An 18792-nucleotide genomic window follows, 5' to 3' on the forward strand; every position below is an offset into this window, starting at 1 on the left:
TACACACACGCACATCCTTGAATCCACATGAAGCTGTCATTTTGTTTTATTGCTTAAAGTATTGCAAAGAGTATTACATATGTCTCCTTCCCCCACCCCACCCCCTTGACATTCCCTCCGGCCTCCCCTACCCCGCAGTGTCTTATGTCCATTGGTTATGCTTATATGCATGCATACAAGTCCTTCGGTTGCATTTTTAAACACTATTATTATCAGAACCTAAGATTTTGAAATTTTCAACTTGAATACCATGCTGTCTAGATCAGTGATTCTTTATCCTGGCTACTCTCTAGAACAGGGGTGAGCAAACTTTTTGACTCGAGGGCCACAATGGGTTCTTAAACTGGACCGAAGGGCCGGAACAAAAGCATGGATGGAGTGTTTGTGTGAACTAATATAAATTCAAAGTAAACATCATTACATAAAAGGGTACGGTCTTTTTTTTTTTTTTTGTTTTTTTCATTTCAAACGGGCTGGGTCCAGCCCATGGGCCGTAGTTTGCCCACAGCTGCTCTAGAAAGAAATATGGAGCTTTTAAAAAATATCTATTCCCTCACAATTGAATCAGAATCTCCCTACAGGTTATCTTAATGTATAGCCAGGGGCAAACTACTGGTCTGGAGTTGGACAACCTGAGTTGCAACCTTTTGTCAACCCACCCTACCCCATCACACACCCCTCCACACCCACGAAAAAACAATAATTAACAGTTAAAGTGAGTCAAGTGTCAGACAAAAATGGAATGTACTGGGAAAGCCTATACTTTAGGATGAGTGTCTCTTTAGAGCAGAGGTTCTCAGTCCTGGATGCATGCAAGAATCACTTAGGCAAGCAGCCAGCGGGCTGCATGCCTCGTTTATTTAAACGAGTTTGACATGCTTGACAGCCTTGCTACTTACAGCATTGGCCTCACCTGGAGGTTTGATAAAATGCAGAGTCTGTGGCCCTGAGTCAGTCTCAGAGCTACTGAGTCAGAACTCTGGGGGCAAGGCCCAGAGATCTGTGTTTTAACTAGAGCCCCCGGAGAATTCTAGGGCCCACTAAAGCTAAAGAACCACTGACCTGCATTTTAAAAGATAATGATAACTATTCCTGGATCCTTTCCCAGGCCAATTGACTCTCTGGGCCATGGTGCCTACATCAATGAGGTTTGTGTTCTTTTTGAGCTCTCCAGGTGATCCTAATGTGCAGCCAGCGATAGAACCACAGCTAAAAGCTGATTGTGGAGACGGATTTACTCAGAATCAGTTATCCTAATCAGTGATGTGTTGGCCAATGTTTTAGTAATGAGCAGAGGCAAGGAATCCCTGAGGGTAGCATTTATAAATTTCCTCCCACCATGGCTGATTTCAAGCTACTAAAGAAAGGTCATTGAACTGGGATCGGGGATGAGTTGTGGACAGAGCCCTCCGGAGCTGGCTCCAGCACACGCTGCCCGAAGTTGTTGTTGCCAAAATTGCTTTCAAAAGTACTGGATACAGTATCCCAAGTTTGTCTTGTTGTGTTTGTCTTTGGCACTGTATTTTGACAGTTCAAAATCCCTGAGGAATTCTTTTGTATTCCAGAAGCACCCTTATAATTCTGAACCTGATTTTCATTCTTACAAATCTTTCAATTGTTATTTGTAGTTCAGAAACTAAAAAATATACCCACCATTTATTGACCACTTGTAAATTTGTATTTGGTCATTTATTTATCAATTCTCACAACAAAATCAATATCTATTACTTTTTCCTATTTAATTAGGGGGAAGTCAGGGTCAGCAAAGTCTAGAAACTTCCCAAAGCCACACAATAATGAATGGCAGGGCCAGGACTAGGACCTACATCTCTTTGTCCACAGAGCTCATATTCTTGAGCATAATGCTTAAGTGGTGGTGAAAGAAGAGATATTTTCAAGTAACCCAAGAAAGTTGATAAATCTACAGGAAGAAAACTGGGGTATAAACCTGATTTCAGAAATCCTTACAGCAACAATAAATGAGCAACTGAGCTTATAGCAATTTATGGCAGGCTGTTATTTTGAATTAGGTTACTCGGGATTTTAGAACTGGTTTGCTTTATAATTAATCTTCCCTTCCTTTATTTTTCATTAGTGCTATACCTTAATTATTAAATGTAACTGAACTCCATGTATTATCTGCAAATAACCACTGATTATTTGTGTTACATGTACATATAGTAAGATTTTTGAGCCCTGAATAGCTCATACTATCTGAGGCATATTTATATCTCCTACAGTACCTAGCAAATTAGACACATAGAAGATTCAATAAAAGTCCATCAAATAATGGAATTGACACCTTTTCTTGATGCAGTGAATGAGTAAATCCAAACAGCTCTTTTAAATCCCCTCTGGACAAGATAGAGTTTAATAATATGGAAAAAATATACTGTTCAAACAAAAAGAGACATTATTCTCAAATGAATTTTTCTAGACTCTTAGGTAATCAAAACAATTTGACACTATATCTCATATATCATTAAGGTTTAAACCCACCTCTATAATCTAATATACTGCATGATAAGCATTAACATGCCATTGGAATAGTAAAAACAACTGGTTCTTAGTTTTCATTTAGTGGGAACTAAGGAAAAAGAACAATCAATAAATACCAAATAACTTCCTGGCCTCTTTTTATCACTCTTATCTTTCAAGATTACTTCCTTTTCATATACTATTTTTTCTATTTCCATAACCATAATAAAATATGGTTATCAGATTAAATTTTACTCAGACTCTGCAATACAAACATGTCCTGAAAACATTGTATTAATGCTATAGCAGCCACAGAATGTGACCTGCTGAATATGTGGTCCACTAAAAATGTAAAGATTCTGTATTTTTATGCCATTGATAAAGTCAACACCCGCAGAATCAATGTTAATTGTACATATTTTTTCTAAGGATAACTTCATAAAGATATTTCTGCTTTTCTTAATTTCGGAATCTTTCATCTATTGTGAAATAAAAAGGGTTAATTAATATTTAATTGTATTAATTTATTCTCTAGTTTAAAAGCTCACTTGTAAAAAGGAGAAGAAAGTTACCATGGCAAGTGGCTAATACTCCTGAGTTCTTAGTTTAACTCAAGACAGTTTTCATAGATGAACAAAGGATTGCACAGTACGTAGCATTTGACAGCAGTAATGAAAAGTGGAGATGGGTCTGCATTTTGTAAAGTTACTTTTCCACATATTGTGTAACATAAATATTAATGAAGGAAAGGAAAAAGTTAAACTCCAAGAATTAAGGAAAATCATCAAGGTTTGCCCTGGCTGGTGTGGCTCAGTTGGTTAGGTGCTGACCTGTGCACTGAAAGGCTGCAGGTTCGATTCCTAGTTGGGACACATGATCAAGTTCCAAGCTCAATGCCTGGGGTGGGGAGAAAGGTGTGTGTGTGGGGGGGGGGGGGGGGGGTGGGGTGGGTGGGTGGGGGGGGGGGGGGGGGTGCATGCAGGAGGCAGCCCGTCAATGTTTTGCTTTCACATCAATGTTTCTTTCTTTCTCTCCCTCTCCCTTCCACTCTCTCTAAAAATCAATTTAAAAATCTTTAAAAAACTAAAAAATAAAGAAAAATCAGGGTTTGGAGAACCTTATGGTTCAACATAACTGCTTTTGGTGTTGACTTTCCTGATGGTAAGGAAATACAAGACCTTTCATTTTTAATAGGCCTCATATTTGACAGATCACCGTCTGTGTATTAGAAGCAAACTATATGTCCAAAGAGCATAAAACACGTGGCCTTGGGACTCTGCACTCTCATCTGTGGCTCTTTCTATGGTCGTGCATTTAGGAATAGAGTCTCTAAACAGCAAAGTTGGACAGTCCTGACAACTTTCTGCATGTGTGACTTTTAGACATTTTTATTCTTTAAAAATAATTGGCTTACTCAGAGGAGTTAAATAGGCTGTGGGACTTAAGGCAAGTCATGTCATGTTTCTGTGACTCCGGCTCCTATAAATGAAGAAACTGCTCCCAGTCTGAGTTACTTTTGTTTAGGAGCAAAAAAAAAAAAAAACTCTAAGTCAATGTTTATAATTAGACTTTTATAAACCATAGACTTTTATAGGGGGATCATATAATTTATCACGTAAACCGTGACATATTTTAGACTGGAAGAAACGATTAATAATTAAGCTGGGAAAACAGGCATAAACCAGAACAGCCTAGGCTGAATGGGGACACACAGTCACCTTCCCTGTACAGCACTGTTGTCAGGGGAGGATGAGAAACATTGAGACACGTGCAGCTGCTTTGCTCAGGTTTGCTCTAAAACGAGGCCGAGTGAAGGACACAGCGTGTTGGCTTGGAGAAGGCAGCCCCTTCGGCGACTCACCTCAGCGTGTGGCCCAGTGCTTTCTGCCCCAAAGCTGAAATACTGTCTGTTCACCTCAGGACCTCGAGCCCTCCCAACAAGGGGACCATGGCTTCTATGTCTCTTTTCTAATTTATAAACATTACAATTGGGCTGCTCTGTTGCACCACTCCAGGGTCACCCCACAGAGAATACGAGGTGCATGGTGCCTCGGCGTTATGTACCCCACTGGCCTTTTTCCTGCTTAGGGACAAGAAAACAGATTTGGAAAGAAGGAGGAACAACTCACAAGAAATTGATTCGCTGATTTCTGGCGGCTCTGGTTGTGTGCTCTTCCTCAGCATAAAGTTGTGAACAGCCCATGCACATTTCCGTGGGGAATGCCCATGTGATGATCTCCCTTCTCTCCCCCTCTCTGTGCAGCGACTCCAGCCAGCTCCAGCAGCTTCACAACCAGGTCCTGCTGGAACAGCAGCAGCTGCAAAACCCATCTCCTTCGTCTCCTAAGGAGTTTCCTTTCAACATGAGTGTACTGAACTCCATTGCTTCCCCAGCAGGGACATTGCCCAGCAAGCCTGTGAAGACCCCCTCATCGCAGACGTTCAGCCTGGCCCGGCCCAAGCATTTCTTCCCCTCCGCGAATTCCAACACCGCCATGGCAGCCGCGGCCCCTGCCAGCTCCCCGGTGTTCACCCTGAGCAGCACTCCTCAAACCATGCAGAGGACAGTGAGCAAAGAAAGCCTCTTACTTTCTCACCCCTTCGTGCAAACCAGATCTCTAGGAGGAGTTTCCGTCCAGAACGAGCCACCCCCTCCAGGTCCAACGGAGCCAGCACAACCGCCACTCTCATTTCCCATCGCGGGCGGACACCAGTTTCAGCCCCGCTGTGTGTCTCCAAGTCCTGTCTCTCCCACTAGCCGGATTCAGAACCCAGTGGCTTTCCTCAGCTCCGTCCTGCCTTCTCTCCCTGCCATCCCACCCACCAATGCCATGGGGCTGCCCAGAAGTGCACCATCCACGTAAGTGTCGTTGAGGTTTCTCCACGGAAAAGGTGTCAGTTAAGAAGGGACACATACAAAACAGCTTGGTCTGGGACAGGAGTCTCACTGAGTGGATTCCTGCATAATCCTGTTTATTAGACACAACATGGATATTGAACACCTAAGGGCTTGATCAATTTAAATAATTTTTTGTAATCAAAATGTTGAAAACACCTCTACTAACACAGATTCTCTGTGCAGTGCTCAGCCTTTGCACACAACATGCCCTCCGTAAGTGCTGATGACTCCTCATGTCTCGTTGCCATCTTAACCACTCTGATTTCTGGGCCTTTCCACACTGACTAGTGCTCTTCACGGGTGTGTTGGGTGTGAATTTATTTTACAGGCCAACCCAGGGGCTAATGAAGAAAAATACAAAGTCTCCCCAGCCAGTGAATGATGATTACATTCGTGAAGCTAAGAATGCAGTGATTCTAGACTTGGGGAAAAAAATGAATTTCAGTGATGTCAGATCAAACCAGCAGGTAAGATTGGTGGGTTCAGGTGGTTTATTTCAATGTGAGGAAAATAATTTTGCCTCATTCAGTCCTTCTTCGGATGCTCAGGTCATCTTCATTTGCTTAGGAATCAAGCAGGGCAAGAGTCCAGCTTTCTGGATCTAAAAGTTTTCAAAGCAAAAAAATCCCCAAACAAATGCATACCCTTCAAAAGAAGTCACATGCTCAGTGAGGTGGTCACTGCAGTCTTGGAAGGTAGAGCACAGCTTAACCAAAGGTCAGGTAGTAAGCTCCATCCACGTGGATCTCAAGTTCTTGATTACCATGTAGTTAACTCAGTTTACCTGTTTTTGCAAAGACAGTTTACCTGTTTAGCTAAGACAGAATATGTTAAAGCAGGAGAGAGACTAGATCAGTGGTTCTCAACCTTGCTTGGCTGCACATTAGAATCACCTGGGAATCTTTTTAAAATCCTGATTTCTGGGCCTCATCCTCCGGAAATTCTGTTTCTTTGTTACTAATGTTGTGGCCCCACCCCCTAACAAAGAAAGAATTTCCGGAGGATGAAGCCCAGAAATCAGGATTTTAAAAAGATTCCCTGGTGATTCTAATGTGCAGCCAAGGTTGAGAACCACTGGACTAGATAGTCTGTGGCCCATTCAAGCAATCCTCAGCTCGGTTTTGGCAGACACCATCACACCTTTGAGATAGTTCGATATCTGATCTGGAGATGATCTAGACCAGCGGTTCTCAACCTGTGGGTCGCGACCCCTTTGGCAGTTGAACGACCCTTTCACAGGGGTCGCCAGGACCCTCCTGCATATCAGATATTTACATTACGATTCATAACAGTAGCAACATTACAGTTATGAAGTAGCAACGAAAATAATTTTATGGTTGGGTCACAACATGAGGAACTGTATTTAAAGGGCCAGAAGGTTGAGAACCACTAATCTAGACTTTAAGGAACTGGGTTCACGCTTCTTTTTTTCTGACTCCTTCAATCCAATGTGCCTGGAGGTCTGCTCACCATTTCCTCTCAATCTTGTGAAACGTGTGAAGCAGCCATGATTAGGCAATATCCTGCGGTTCAATCTGTACAGATCCTTGCTTACTAGTAAGTGTTTACACTAAAGGAGAAAGAGGAAAGCCATATGTGACCATCAAGTAAAAGAAAGAGAGACTGTTTTCTTATTTGAGTCATTTATTTTTGCATTTATAAGGCGATGTGTTCTTTTAAATGCAGGTTTACATTTGAATAACCTAACTCTTGACTTATTTGCCAAGGTGGGAACTGATAGAACCTACTGTGAAATATAACATACAATTTCCATCAAAACCATATGGCAAATATTGTGGAATTTGTGACGTAAGTGCTGGAAATAAGACTGCAAGTGAGGCTCCAGTTCCCCCTGACCATATGCTGTTTTCCTTAGTGTTTCTGTCTCTTATTTCCAGTGGATCCGTGGATGTACAATATTTTACAATTGTGTTATATGTTGGGCAATTTATAGAGTGGATGCTTTTGAAAATGTGCTGCTTAAAACCTTTATAAAATTGACTTTAAATTACTGAATTGAAGCAGAATATTTAAGCTTCCCATGATTGAGCACACTTTGCATGTATTATTTCACCAAACTACATATATTTCTGGGAGGCAAATACCAAGGCAATTATTCTTCTCTCCTGTCTTCTAGATAGAGAAACTGAGGCACAGGTGTCAAACTCTCAGTGGTGGAACTACAGCTAGCGCCTGGTCTCCAGGACACATTTCCCCTGAAACTCTGCTGCCTTTTTCAGTTTTATGACAACAGTTACCTTCAAGTCCCATAAATGTGGCTCTGTCTAGTGCAGATTTGTTTTCCTATAATACCGGCATCTATCTATGGTTGTTAATCCTTCTAAGTGACATTGAAATCAGAGCTGTGTTCAGCCTATGTCTTTTGCAATTCACAAAGGAAGCAGCAATTAAAACCCAAGTAAAACTGATACCAGGTCAGCACACGAGCTGTTTGGTTAGTCTATAGGTAGATCCATGCTAATCCATGGCCCAAATCAGGAGAAAGTAGGGTTTTTCTCTTAATTACCTGAAATGTGAGCATATAGAAACATGAAGTTCCATAAGTTGAGTGCCAAAACCCCAGTAGAACTCCTTATTAAATCTCCATTGTGAATTAACTTCAGGGCAAATAGCAGGGACTCAGAGCAGTCTCAAAAATACCTCAGTACTCTCTTCTTTAGGGAATTATTATTTAGATTAGTTTTAGTTTGCTTTCTATGTTTAGATAATGAAAGCCAAGCTGCATAAATGCAACTCAGGAAACGAAGGAGCTGCCTGAGCCAGAACTCCTGCATTAGGTTGATAGATGTTGATTCTGAGGAAGTTTTGAGGAATAAAATGATGACCGTGTTATAATATTGTTTTATAGTGAAAATGTCATGAAGAACTGCCTAAAATGTGGCCCAGTAGTAAACTTAAGAAGAAGAAAATTTGCTTAGAAAAGCAGAGAATAATCATAAAGAAACACATATGTGTTGATAGCTATCTATACCTGCAGTCTTTTTTCAACAGGATACAATTATCTGTTTTCTCACGTCCATGTTGGCCTACACATATGAGGGGGAGCAAGTGATTTCTTTGAAGAGTACGTATTTGTTTGGGGGTTTTTTGCCTTGAAAAATTTTAGCTCCAGAAAGCTGGACTCTTGCCCTACTTGATTCCTATGCACATGAAGAATAGGACCTGTTCTAGAACATGTGTGTGGTCTAGCATTACTACATGAAAATAAACCAGGAGTCCCTAAACAGTGAATATTATTGATTACAGATAATTTCCTCCTCAGAACTCAAGCTTCTAAATTATTTTTTTAGAAAATGGGTTTTCTTTGATATACCTATCACTTTTATTTCTCTGTTGTAATATTCCAGCGTTCAACTTGTTTTATATGACATTTCTAATTATCAATTAACATTTGCCTGTTGGGTTCTTGGAACTTTGTGCAATATAAAGGTGTCATCAGATGTTCATATTTACTCAGAAGTTCATATTTATTAAAATGTTTAGCTTTCTAAACTGACAACAGAGTTCCTTTGGGTTGGGGATAAGCCAAGAGAAAAGTGCCCCATTTCAAGATTTTAGGCTGCATCACTTCTTATTTTGAAGGGTATCTTTTATTCAATAGCAGTGGATCCTCAGTGAACATCAATAAAACTTAAATGGTTTAGGTTAGCAAGGTGAATCTGGGAGTCAAAGGAACCTAGGACCACAAAATGTGACGGAGCCTTCATGACCAATGATTCTAATTCTCACATGACTTAGCATGATGGTCTGAACCTAGTTACTAGTAATATTTATTGACTACTAATTTCTAAATCTACATAAGCATATGCATGAGAACACACACATTTAGTGCCTTATTTCAACTTTCCTCCTTGACCTCATTTCTCTCTAAACCTTCCTATCTCTTTATTCTGCTCCTCCATCCCTTTTTTAAAATGAGTAAAAATGAATACTTCTCCAAAACTGTCTGCAGTTTCCAGATACTGCATTGTAGGAGGGAGGGGGGAGAGGGGGAGTGCCTAAATCTTGCTCTACCTTTTGTTCCTTTAATCTCCTTCTCTAAACAGTTTAGTCATTTCCTCTATTTTAATCTTACCTCTTTCATCTCTAACTATGAATTCTTTATAAAAATCCTCTTTTATGAGCAGTGTTGCCATCCATCCCTTTTGTAAAAAAATATTCCACATAGTCATTGGCCTTACATTGCCCAACTTGGGCATGTAGGACACTCTAGTGAAGTGTCCTGATGTCCTCTGCCATGGGCCCACCCACAACACACCAATCACCAGCTTCCTGGGAGCTGAAATTGGGAGGTGTCTTGTTCATTGTTGTTCCCCTGATATGTCTGGCACAGAGTAGATGTTCAGTAAATATTTGCTGAATTAACACAAAAAAATAGGATTTACATTAGTTTCAGGTAGGCTAGTGAAACTCTTGACCAAGTAGAACATTTTGGAGTTGCTGCATATCTATAGAAAATATCTCACTTAACTACCCAGACTCTGATTATACCTAATTGTGGATACTACTCGCTGTGACAGCAATCTACTTTAATCAACTGATTAAAAAGAAGAGACCTTTAAAAATCACACTGAAATTACACAAGGGGGAGGGGAGAATCTGAAATTAAGCAAAATTGGTGTTAAGTGAACATTTAAGTATAAAATAAATCTGTGTATCTTTTAGTAATTATTCTTACGGAAAAATTTTGGATTTAAAGTATTTTTACGCGACATCTTTGAATGTAGAGTCTATGTTTTATAGAATATTGTATCTCCGGTGCCTATCATAGTATTTAGCACATAGTAGGTGCTTACTACGAACTTGGCAGCAGGGACAGGAAGGAGGCTATGAAGCCTGGTTGTCTCTATTGAAAGCAGCATGTAATTATTAGATAAATAGTAAAAGAAGGCATCCCCTATGTATGTTACTCTCCAAGTTTATATAGGAATCTTTTATCCTCTGTCCGTACTGTGGATCTCCCTGGGACAAAAGAGAATACATTCTCTAACATATAAGACTTTCTTTAGTGAACATTATACCTCGAGTAGGTTGGGAACCCTTGAGCAAGGCTCCTCCAGCTGTTTTTATCCGATTTGATCATTTGCCTCTGAAGCCCAGAGTAGAGGAAGCCAGCATGAGCTCAAGGCAGTGAGTTTCTGACGATGGCCCCATTTTGGAAATCCGGAGCCTGGGCAATGACATACGTGATTGGGATGTGTCATCAGACTGTGCTTCTCCACAGAAGGAAGGCACTCCCCACCACTCTGCCAACTGGAAGGAAATTTCTGCAGATGTGTCCCAAAAATCACGTGTTTCAACTTGTCAAATTATCAGCCTTAAGAGGGTTATCTTTAAAGGGAAGGAAGGAATTATATTTTCAAATGGCATATTCTTCTGAGAATTTGTTTTTAGCGTTTTGTTTTCTTTCATAGAGTAGCTGAACTTCTGTAAAATTCATTTTCACTTAAGGTTATACATATAAGCTGGAAAGGATAGGTCATATATCACTGATTTGATTGCCATACCGGCCAGATTTACAGAAAGAAAAATTCTTTCCTTTGAGCATCCATAGACATTACCTACGAGCAGGTGATACAGACACTCCTGCCATTACTCACAAAGGGGAAAATGAGAATGCAACATAAGTCCAGTCCTGGAAACTCCACCTTGGGATAAGTACAGAAATGGAGAGTAACCATTAAGATTTTGATAGTAACTTGACAGAGAAATTTTATGTCTATTATACATAATAATTTTGAATGCTTTTAAATTTTCATTTTTCTAGTAATTCATTTTTACAAAAGTACTGGTTGGACATTTTTAGAAATGTGGGGAAAAGACAATGTGGGGAAACTCTGGCTTTTAACCACTTAACCAAGTGGATGAATCAAAATGATATTTCCTGAGATGAGAAAGAGCAGGGTAGGAGTGTCTCTTGGGGGATGGAAAGCAAGTGGGCCTGTTTTGGCCCATGCTCAGTTAGAGATGCCCATTGGGCACCCAAGCCATGATGTAGAGTAAATTGTTGGGTATAATACTCTCATGATACAGAGTAGATCATTAGGTATATGAGTTCTGGGGAAAGACCAGGCTTGGAGATAAGACTTGGAGCTATCAGCATACAGAAGGTATCTGAAGCTATGGGATTGGATGAGATAACCTATCTAGGATTAGGAGCTAGAAAAGAAGACTGATAAGGAGCAGCCAGAGAAAGAGAAGGAAAACCAGTATGGTGTCATTAAAACCAACAGAAGAAAATGTTTCAAAAAGGAGTAAGTAGCCATCTGTATCTAATGCTGCTAAGAGGTCTGGTAAGGTAAGAATAGATAAGTGACAACTGGATTTGGCAAATTTGGAGACCCTAACAATAGTAATTTCAGTGGAACAGTGAGAACACAATCCTTACTGGAGTAGGTTAACAAGAGACTAAGTGGTATGGAAATTATCCTGTAACAATACAAAATTGTTTCAAGTAGTTTTGTTGTGAAGGGAGCAGAGAGATGCAATGAAGACCTATGTGAAGTCAAGGAAGATTTATTCGAGACAGATTTTCCTCAACTATGCAGATGGGAATGTCCAGTAGAATCAGGACATTGGTAATGCAGACATGCATCAGAATGCAATTCAGAAAAGCTTAGCCAAAATACCAGATAGGTAGTTCTACATATTGAAATGGACATTAATAGTAGTAGTGGAAATTACATTCCATCTTCATTCCATTCCCTACAGGATTCTACTGGGGCTCCATGCTCAAGGTGAGGAATCGGGATTCACTAAGGCAGTTTGGGATTATAGTAGAGATACTAAAATCTCCTTTAGTGCTCATGGTGAGGAACTGGGAATGGTACATGCCTGGTTTATTGGGGTTCCATGATATAAATCTAACATCTGAACCTTGAAACGTTGCTCCTTCAAATTATAATGACACCTTCTGCCTCACCCATAGAAATTGAAATTGAAGCATGTTTGCCATTTTGACAGGAGTACAAAATTTCAAGCTTTGAACAGAGACTGATGAATGAAATAGAATTTCGCTTGGAACGTACCCCTGTGGATGAGTCCGATGATGAAATCCAACATGATGAGATCCCTACGGGCAAGTGTATTGCTCCCATCTTTGACAAAAGACTCAAGCACTTCCGAGTCACAGAAGGCTCTCCAGTCACATTCATCTGCAAAATTGTTGGAATACCTATCCCAAAGGTAAGGGAAGATGACCAGCCAGTTGGCAAAGCAACAACACAGAACTGCAGACATTACCTTAAGAAAGTCTTAGCAGACTCCAGTGAAATATCTACTAAGGGAATAAAAACCACTACCAGAGCCCTGACTGCATAGCTCAGTTGGTTAGCGTGTCATCCCAATAGCCAAGGTTGCAGATTGATCCCCGGTCAGGGTACATATAGGAAGCAACCAATGAATGCATAAATAAGTAGAACCATAAATTCAATGTGTATCTCTCTCTCTCTCTCTCTCTCTCTCTCTCTCTCTTTCTCCTCTTTCTCCTCCTCCTTCCCTCTTCCTCCCTCTCTTTAAAATCAATAAAAATAAAAATTGGAAAAAAACAACAACCCCAAACCTGGCCAGCATGGCTCAGTGGTTGAGCTTCGATACCAGAAAGTTAACAAAATCCAGTAATTTGACTAAAAGAGACAGTCAGGAATAGGATTGTTAAGTAGGCCAAAAATAAATCAGACTTATGGGTAAATTAGAATTTTATTAAAATTGTAAAGTAATCTTCTTAGTCATGATCCTCTGTTTTGGGCTATTGAGTCTCTCAACCATCACTCTCGCCAAATTGATATATTTGTTTTCACACTTATTGAATATCCACAGTGTGCCTGTTGTTGTACAAAGTGAGCTATATTTGTATCATTACTGCTAGGTTGGTAAATGCTAAAAATGTCATATCATTATCACTGGCTGCTGAAAAATTTTATGAGTCATCAGATTTTTTGGCAGTCAGCTGAGAGAAGGATTTACACCCAGTATGGCTGCGGCAAGGGATCTCTCCACTCTTCTTTCACAAAGGTTAATTAGCATGGCATTGGCATGTATGGTTAGGTAACCAGGAAATGTAGAGGAGGGCAACTGCAACCTGTAATTAATCCCACCCTTCCCCCTCTTTGAGAGAGGTCCTTGATACATACAGAATTTAACCTGAGAAATATATATATATATATTCAAATTTTAGCCAGATGAGAAATTTAGTGGGCGAATCCTGGCCTCATTCTACTTGGCATAAGAAACTGCACTATCCTTTCAAGCAAGGTGAGCTATTCCAGGCCCTGAGATCTGCAACTGCAGAAGACTTGAGCCCGTAATGGGATAGGATAATGGGAATAGGATAATGGGAATTTCTTTATTTTGCCTCTGAAAACACGTCTGGTTCTTAAGGTAACTTTTAAAGGAATTATGAAGTACAATAAAAATAGTCAAAAGCTTTATCTCTATCCTAAATTATATAGAATTTTTAACTGAAGTATTGTATAAGTGCAGGAGCATATCGCACTGTTTTTTGTTGTTGTTGTTTTGTGTTGTTTTTTTTAAACATATTTTATTGATTTTTTACAGAGGGGAAGGGAGAGAGATAGAGAGTTAGAAACATCGATGAGCGAGAAACATCGATCAGCTGCCTCCTGCACATCTCCCACTGGGGATACGCCTGGTACATGCCCTTGCCCAGAATCAAACCTGGGACCCTTCAGTCCACAGGCCGATGCTCTATCCACTGAGCCAAACCGGTTTTGGCATCACACTGTTTTTAATATGTTTTATAATTTTTCTAAGTGTTTTGTAAGAGATGTCACTTATAAAGATGGGAATCAGCCCTTGCCTCTCCCTACTCCCTACTTCATTACTCCTTAAAGATGAACAGAACAATGTATTTCCTCCTTGATTATCTTTCATTTCAGGTCTACTGGTTCAAAGATGGGAAGCAGATTTCCAAGAGAAACGAGCACTGCAAAATGAAGCGAGAAGGAGACGGGACATGTTCTCTGCACATCGAGTCCACCACCAGTGATGACGATGGCAACTACACCATCATGGCTGCCAACCCCCAGGTGGAGATGCAGAGCTGTGCTGCAGGCCGAGGAAGGCGCAGTTGAAGTCATAAATGATAACTTGAGAACTGCGAGTTACTAAGGATTGCTGAGGAAAATGAATGAGAAGCATTGTGATTGTGTGTAACTAGAGCACAGTATCACAGCTTAGAAGACCAGTTAGCCACTGATGGGTCCCTTAACCCCTCAGCCTTTATCAAAGGGCATTAGTGATATCTATTCACTATGAACACATCCCAGACCTATTGGGCTTACTCTTGTGTATATCAACTCATTGAATTTCTTGAAGCATCAAATTAATCTATCAAAGAATTTGTTGTTTTTGTTATTTAGAGAAAAAGCAAATTACTTCACAAAGTCTTGTGAATATCTCTCAAACTCATAATCTCTTTTTTGGGGGGGGTAAAAGTTAGAAGGCCATAATATTTTGCTTTCCTTTTCTGAATAAGATTAACTTAAACTTTTCCTAAAAGATATGGCTGAATAAATATGTTCAATTACCAGTAGGATAGGAATTTTTACTCTCACCCACTCTTTATATTAAAATATTAGTTTTGAAGGTAATCTTTAATGAGGGAAGTATAAGAACAGTTGGCCATGATCTCTTTAAGTGGCTGCAGATAATGTTAAATGCACAAGAATTCATTTTTTTTTATTTGTGTTCTGTTTATTTCTCAACTTAAAAATGGAAGTCATCAAAATGTTCTTAAAAATCCCTCCCCCTGGAATATGAACAATGATTTAAGGAGTCATATTATATTTTATCCCCCCCCCAAAGAAAACTTATAATAGTTAGGTTCATAATGTTCATGTCCAGAAAAGTTTATATAATTTGAAAAAAAAAAAAGTAGAATTCTTATTTTAATCTTATTCGTTTTCTTAGGGGAGAATCAGCTGCTCTGGCCACTTAATGGTACAAAGTTTGCCTATTCGCAGTCGACTAACACCTACTGGTCAGTCTCACAGGTAAAGACAATATGAATCTTCCTTCTCTAGCCCCTCCCAAGCAGCCACCGTTACTTAATGTGTAATCCTCCACCTGTAGCATCAGTGTCACCTGGGAGCTTGTTGCAAATGCAGAATTTCCACACCCCACCCCAGAATTACATTTTAATACTATCCCCAGGTGACTCATAAGCACACTAAATTTGAGAAGTACTGGTCTACAGCACACTTTTTAAAAAATATATTTTTTATTGATTTTTCACAGAGAAGAAGAGAGAGGGATAGAAAAGTTAGAAACATCGATGAGAGAGAAACATCGATCAGCTGCCTCTTGCACACCTCCTACTGGGGATGTGCCCGCAACCAAGGTACATGCCCTTGGCCGGAATCGAACCTGGGACCTTTCAGTCCGCAGGCCGACGCTCTATCCACTGAGCCAAACTGGTCAGGGCTACAGCACACTTTTGATACTTGGAAATTTGTAACCATCAGTGGCACCTGTGTACATATAAATCAGACTCTTTAGATTAAATTACCATTTTTTCTTTAATAAAGTAAAAACTGTTAATGATTATATACATATAGATTGAATATTGTTGATGTTGTCTCCAGTATACCAGTTTTCTCCAATAAACCATTTGGCTTTCTTCTTCTCTGATTTTACTAACCACTAAGAGGAAGAAGCATGGCTTTTCCTTGAGTCTTACAGAGACCATAAAATATTAGCAAAGCATTCCATAGTTGCTGACATGGATGAATTAAATGTGACTTACCAAAGAAATAAAAATAGTGACTCATGTTTCAAATACAGTATTTCACCACCATTGTGCTATACCAGCTTCTCCTCCTCCTCCTCCTCCTCCTCCTCTTCCTCCTCCTTTTTTCAAGAACAGCTGTTACTGCTGGTCAGTCTGAACCAGTAAGTTCATGATAATCTTTAATGGTCTGCCATAATTTATAGGCAGGTCAAATTTATTACTCAGAGACACAGGGATTGCAGCTGCCTTGTTCTGGGCAATAAACAGGACTTCTCTTTTGGATCTCATCTGAGGTTCGACTTGAATACTGATATATTTGTTTATTTTGAGACTTTTGAACAACTGGTCAAACCCAAGGAGAGCTGAGCGACTTAACCCAGAATGACTTCAGAGAGAAAGAAGCTAAAGCCTGTTTATTTGATTACAGATCTTACAAGATAATCCTACAGTGTATGAGATACTTACCACGTTGTTTTTTTTACAAGAGCGTCACACCACTATTTATATTTATTATTTGTTTATGGTGCAGCAACACCCTTTCCCTCCCTCTCAGCCCTGCAAAAAAAAAAAAAAAAAAAAGTGTTCTCCAGGTCCTATCGTCATACCTGCATGCCTACTGTCGTCAATTTGTAAACTGGTTTCTGTATTTAATGCCTGAATACCTTTGTTGTTACAGAGGAAGGTCCCGAGTGCAAGAAAGAGACAAAGAGCCCCTACAGGAACGCTTTTTCCGACCACATTTCCTGCAGGCTCCTGGGGATATGGTAGCTCATGAGGGGCGGCTCTGTCGGCTCGACTGTAAGGTAGACCCTAGCACCCATCCCTGGTTCCGGATCGGTTCACATTTTGCAATTGTTTGCTTGTTTGCACTTATTTTTGTTTGTATTTATTTTGTGTGGTGTTTTTTGTTTGTTGGTTGGTTTTTTTCAAGAAAGAGGGGACTGGGGAAGGTAGAGAGATCACTTCCCCCCACCCACCCACAATACTCAGTGTTTAATACCAGACAAAAGTGTTTCATGAAATTTTTAAATTGTTATATATATATTTTTTAAGCTTCACTTGAGGATATTTTTCCATTGATTTTTAAAGAGAGTGGAAGAAAGAGGGAAAGACGGAGAGAAATATCCATGTGAGAGAAACACGTCAGTTGGTTGCTTCCTACATGAGCCCCAAAACGGGTCTGGGCTGAGAAACATGCAACCCAGGTAATGTCATTGACTGGAATCGAACCGGGACCCTTCAGTTTGCAGGCTGACGCTCTATCCACTGAGCCAAACTGGCTAGGGCTTAAATTGTTATATCTTCATAATGGTATCGTATCGAGTTAATGCTGTGTTTGTAAAAGACAACCAAAGAGGTGTTATAATTCCATTTTCCTTGGAAAGTCTTTATTACTATGAAGCCAAAAGTGTGACCTTTCCATCCTTGAAGCAAATTGCTGTGAGATAGAGCCTTTTAAAAATTATAAGCATGGCCCGACCAGCATGGCTCAGTCTGGGTTGAATGTCGACCTATAAACCAAGAGGTCACAGTTTGATTCTCAGTCAGGTCACATGCCCGGGTTGCAGGCTCGATCCCCAGTGTGGGGCATACAAGAGGCAGCCAATCAATGATTCTCTCTCCTCATTGATGTTTCTCTCCTCCTCCTCCTCCTCTTCCTCCTCCTTTCCTCTCTGAAATCAATAAAAATATATTTAAAAAATAAAAATTATAATCATGAAAAGATGGCTCCAAGGCAATTATGAAAACAAACGCTAGTTTCTCTTGCTAGTCAACATTCATCACCTGTAGCTATTCCACATTCTAATTCTGTGACCAGAGCCAAGGTTCACTTAGGCAGCCTGGATATCTCTCAGTATGAAGAGAAACTCAATCACCCCGTCTGCCTCTACAAAGATGCTGAGTACGATGGAAAATTAATATGCAAATTAGTAAAGGCTTATGGATAAGCATTCATAAAGTCCATTTCTCTTGGTGATTCTTGCTTTCCCAATGAAGGCCTAAAGAATATTTGGGATTGGCTATTACTTCTTTCACCCTAAACCTGAACAGATACCCATGCCTGGGTCCTATCCCCAGAGAGTCTGATTTAACATTACTGTGTTAAATAGTGGGCATCAGCATTTTCAAATGCTCCCCATGTGATTATAATACACAGTAAGGTTTGGGAACACTGGTTTAATGTGTGCCTTTCACTTGGCTCCTCTTACTTAGTAGGTATGTGAGCAAGGTGTCATCTCTGAAACTGACACTGCAGGCCTGCTTTATCTATTTAGCTTCTTCATTCTTATTTATGCTATAACTAGAGGCCCGGTGCACGGATTCATGTACTGGTGGGGTCCCTTGGCCTGGCCTGCAGGGATCAGGCTGAAACTGGCAGTCGGACATCCCCCAAGGGAACCTGGAGTGCTAGAGGACACTCTGCAAAGTTGCTGTCATTTGGTAGCTCCTACATTGAGCATCTGCCACCTGATGGTCATTGCACGTCATAGCGATCAGTGGGTCTGCTGGTCGGCCAGTCACTTAGGCTTTTATATAGAGCAGCCGTGGGCAAACTACAGCCCGTGGGCCAGATCCCGCCCGTTTGAAATGAATAAAACTAAAAAAAAAAAAAAGACCGTACCCTTTTATGTAATGATGTTTA

The 18792-nt window shown here is 40.2% G+C and overlaps 1 protein-coding gene across 1 annotated transcript in view; it reads left to right on the top strand.

Moving 5' to 3' along the window:
- Nucleotides 1-18792, top strand: part of MYPN (myopalladin) — a 75985-nt gene that overhangs the window by 48830 nt on the left and 8363 nt on the right. Inside the window, exons 11-16 of the mRNA XM_006760901.2 lie at nucleotides 4742-5338; nucleotides 5706-5844; nucleotides 12362-12583; nucleotides 14296-14445; nucleotides 15329-15411; nucleotides 16825-16951. Of these exons, the coding sequence (XP_006760964.1) occupies nucleotides 4742-5338; nucleotides 5706-5844; nucleotides 12362-12583; nucleotides 14296-14445; nucleotides 15329-15411; nucleotides 16825-16951 (1318 nt within the window). The remainder of the gene's footprint in view (nucleotides 1-4741; nucleotides 5339-5705; nucleotides 5845-12361; nucleotides 12584-14295; nucleotides 14446-15328; nucleotides 15412-16824; nucleotides 16952-18792) is intronic.

Source organism: Myotis davidii, unplaced genomic scaffold, assembly GCF_000327345.1.
Source record: "Myotis davidii unplaced genomic scaffold, ASM32734v1 scaffold134, whole genome shotgun sequence".
Lineage (NCBI taxonomy): Eukaryota > Metazoa > Chordata > Mammalia > Chiroptera > Vespertilionidae > Myotis > Myotis davidii.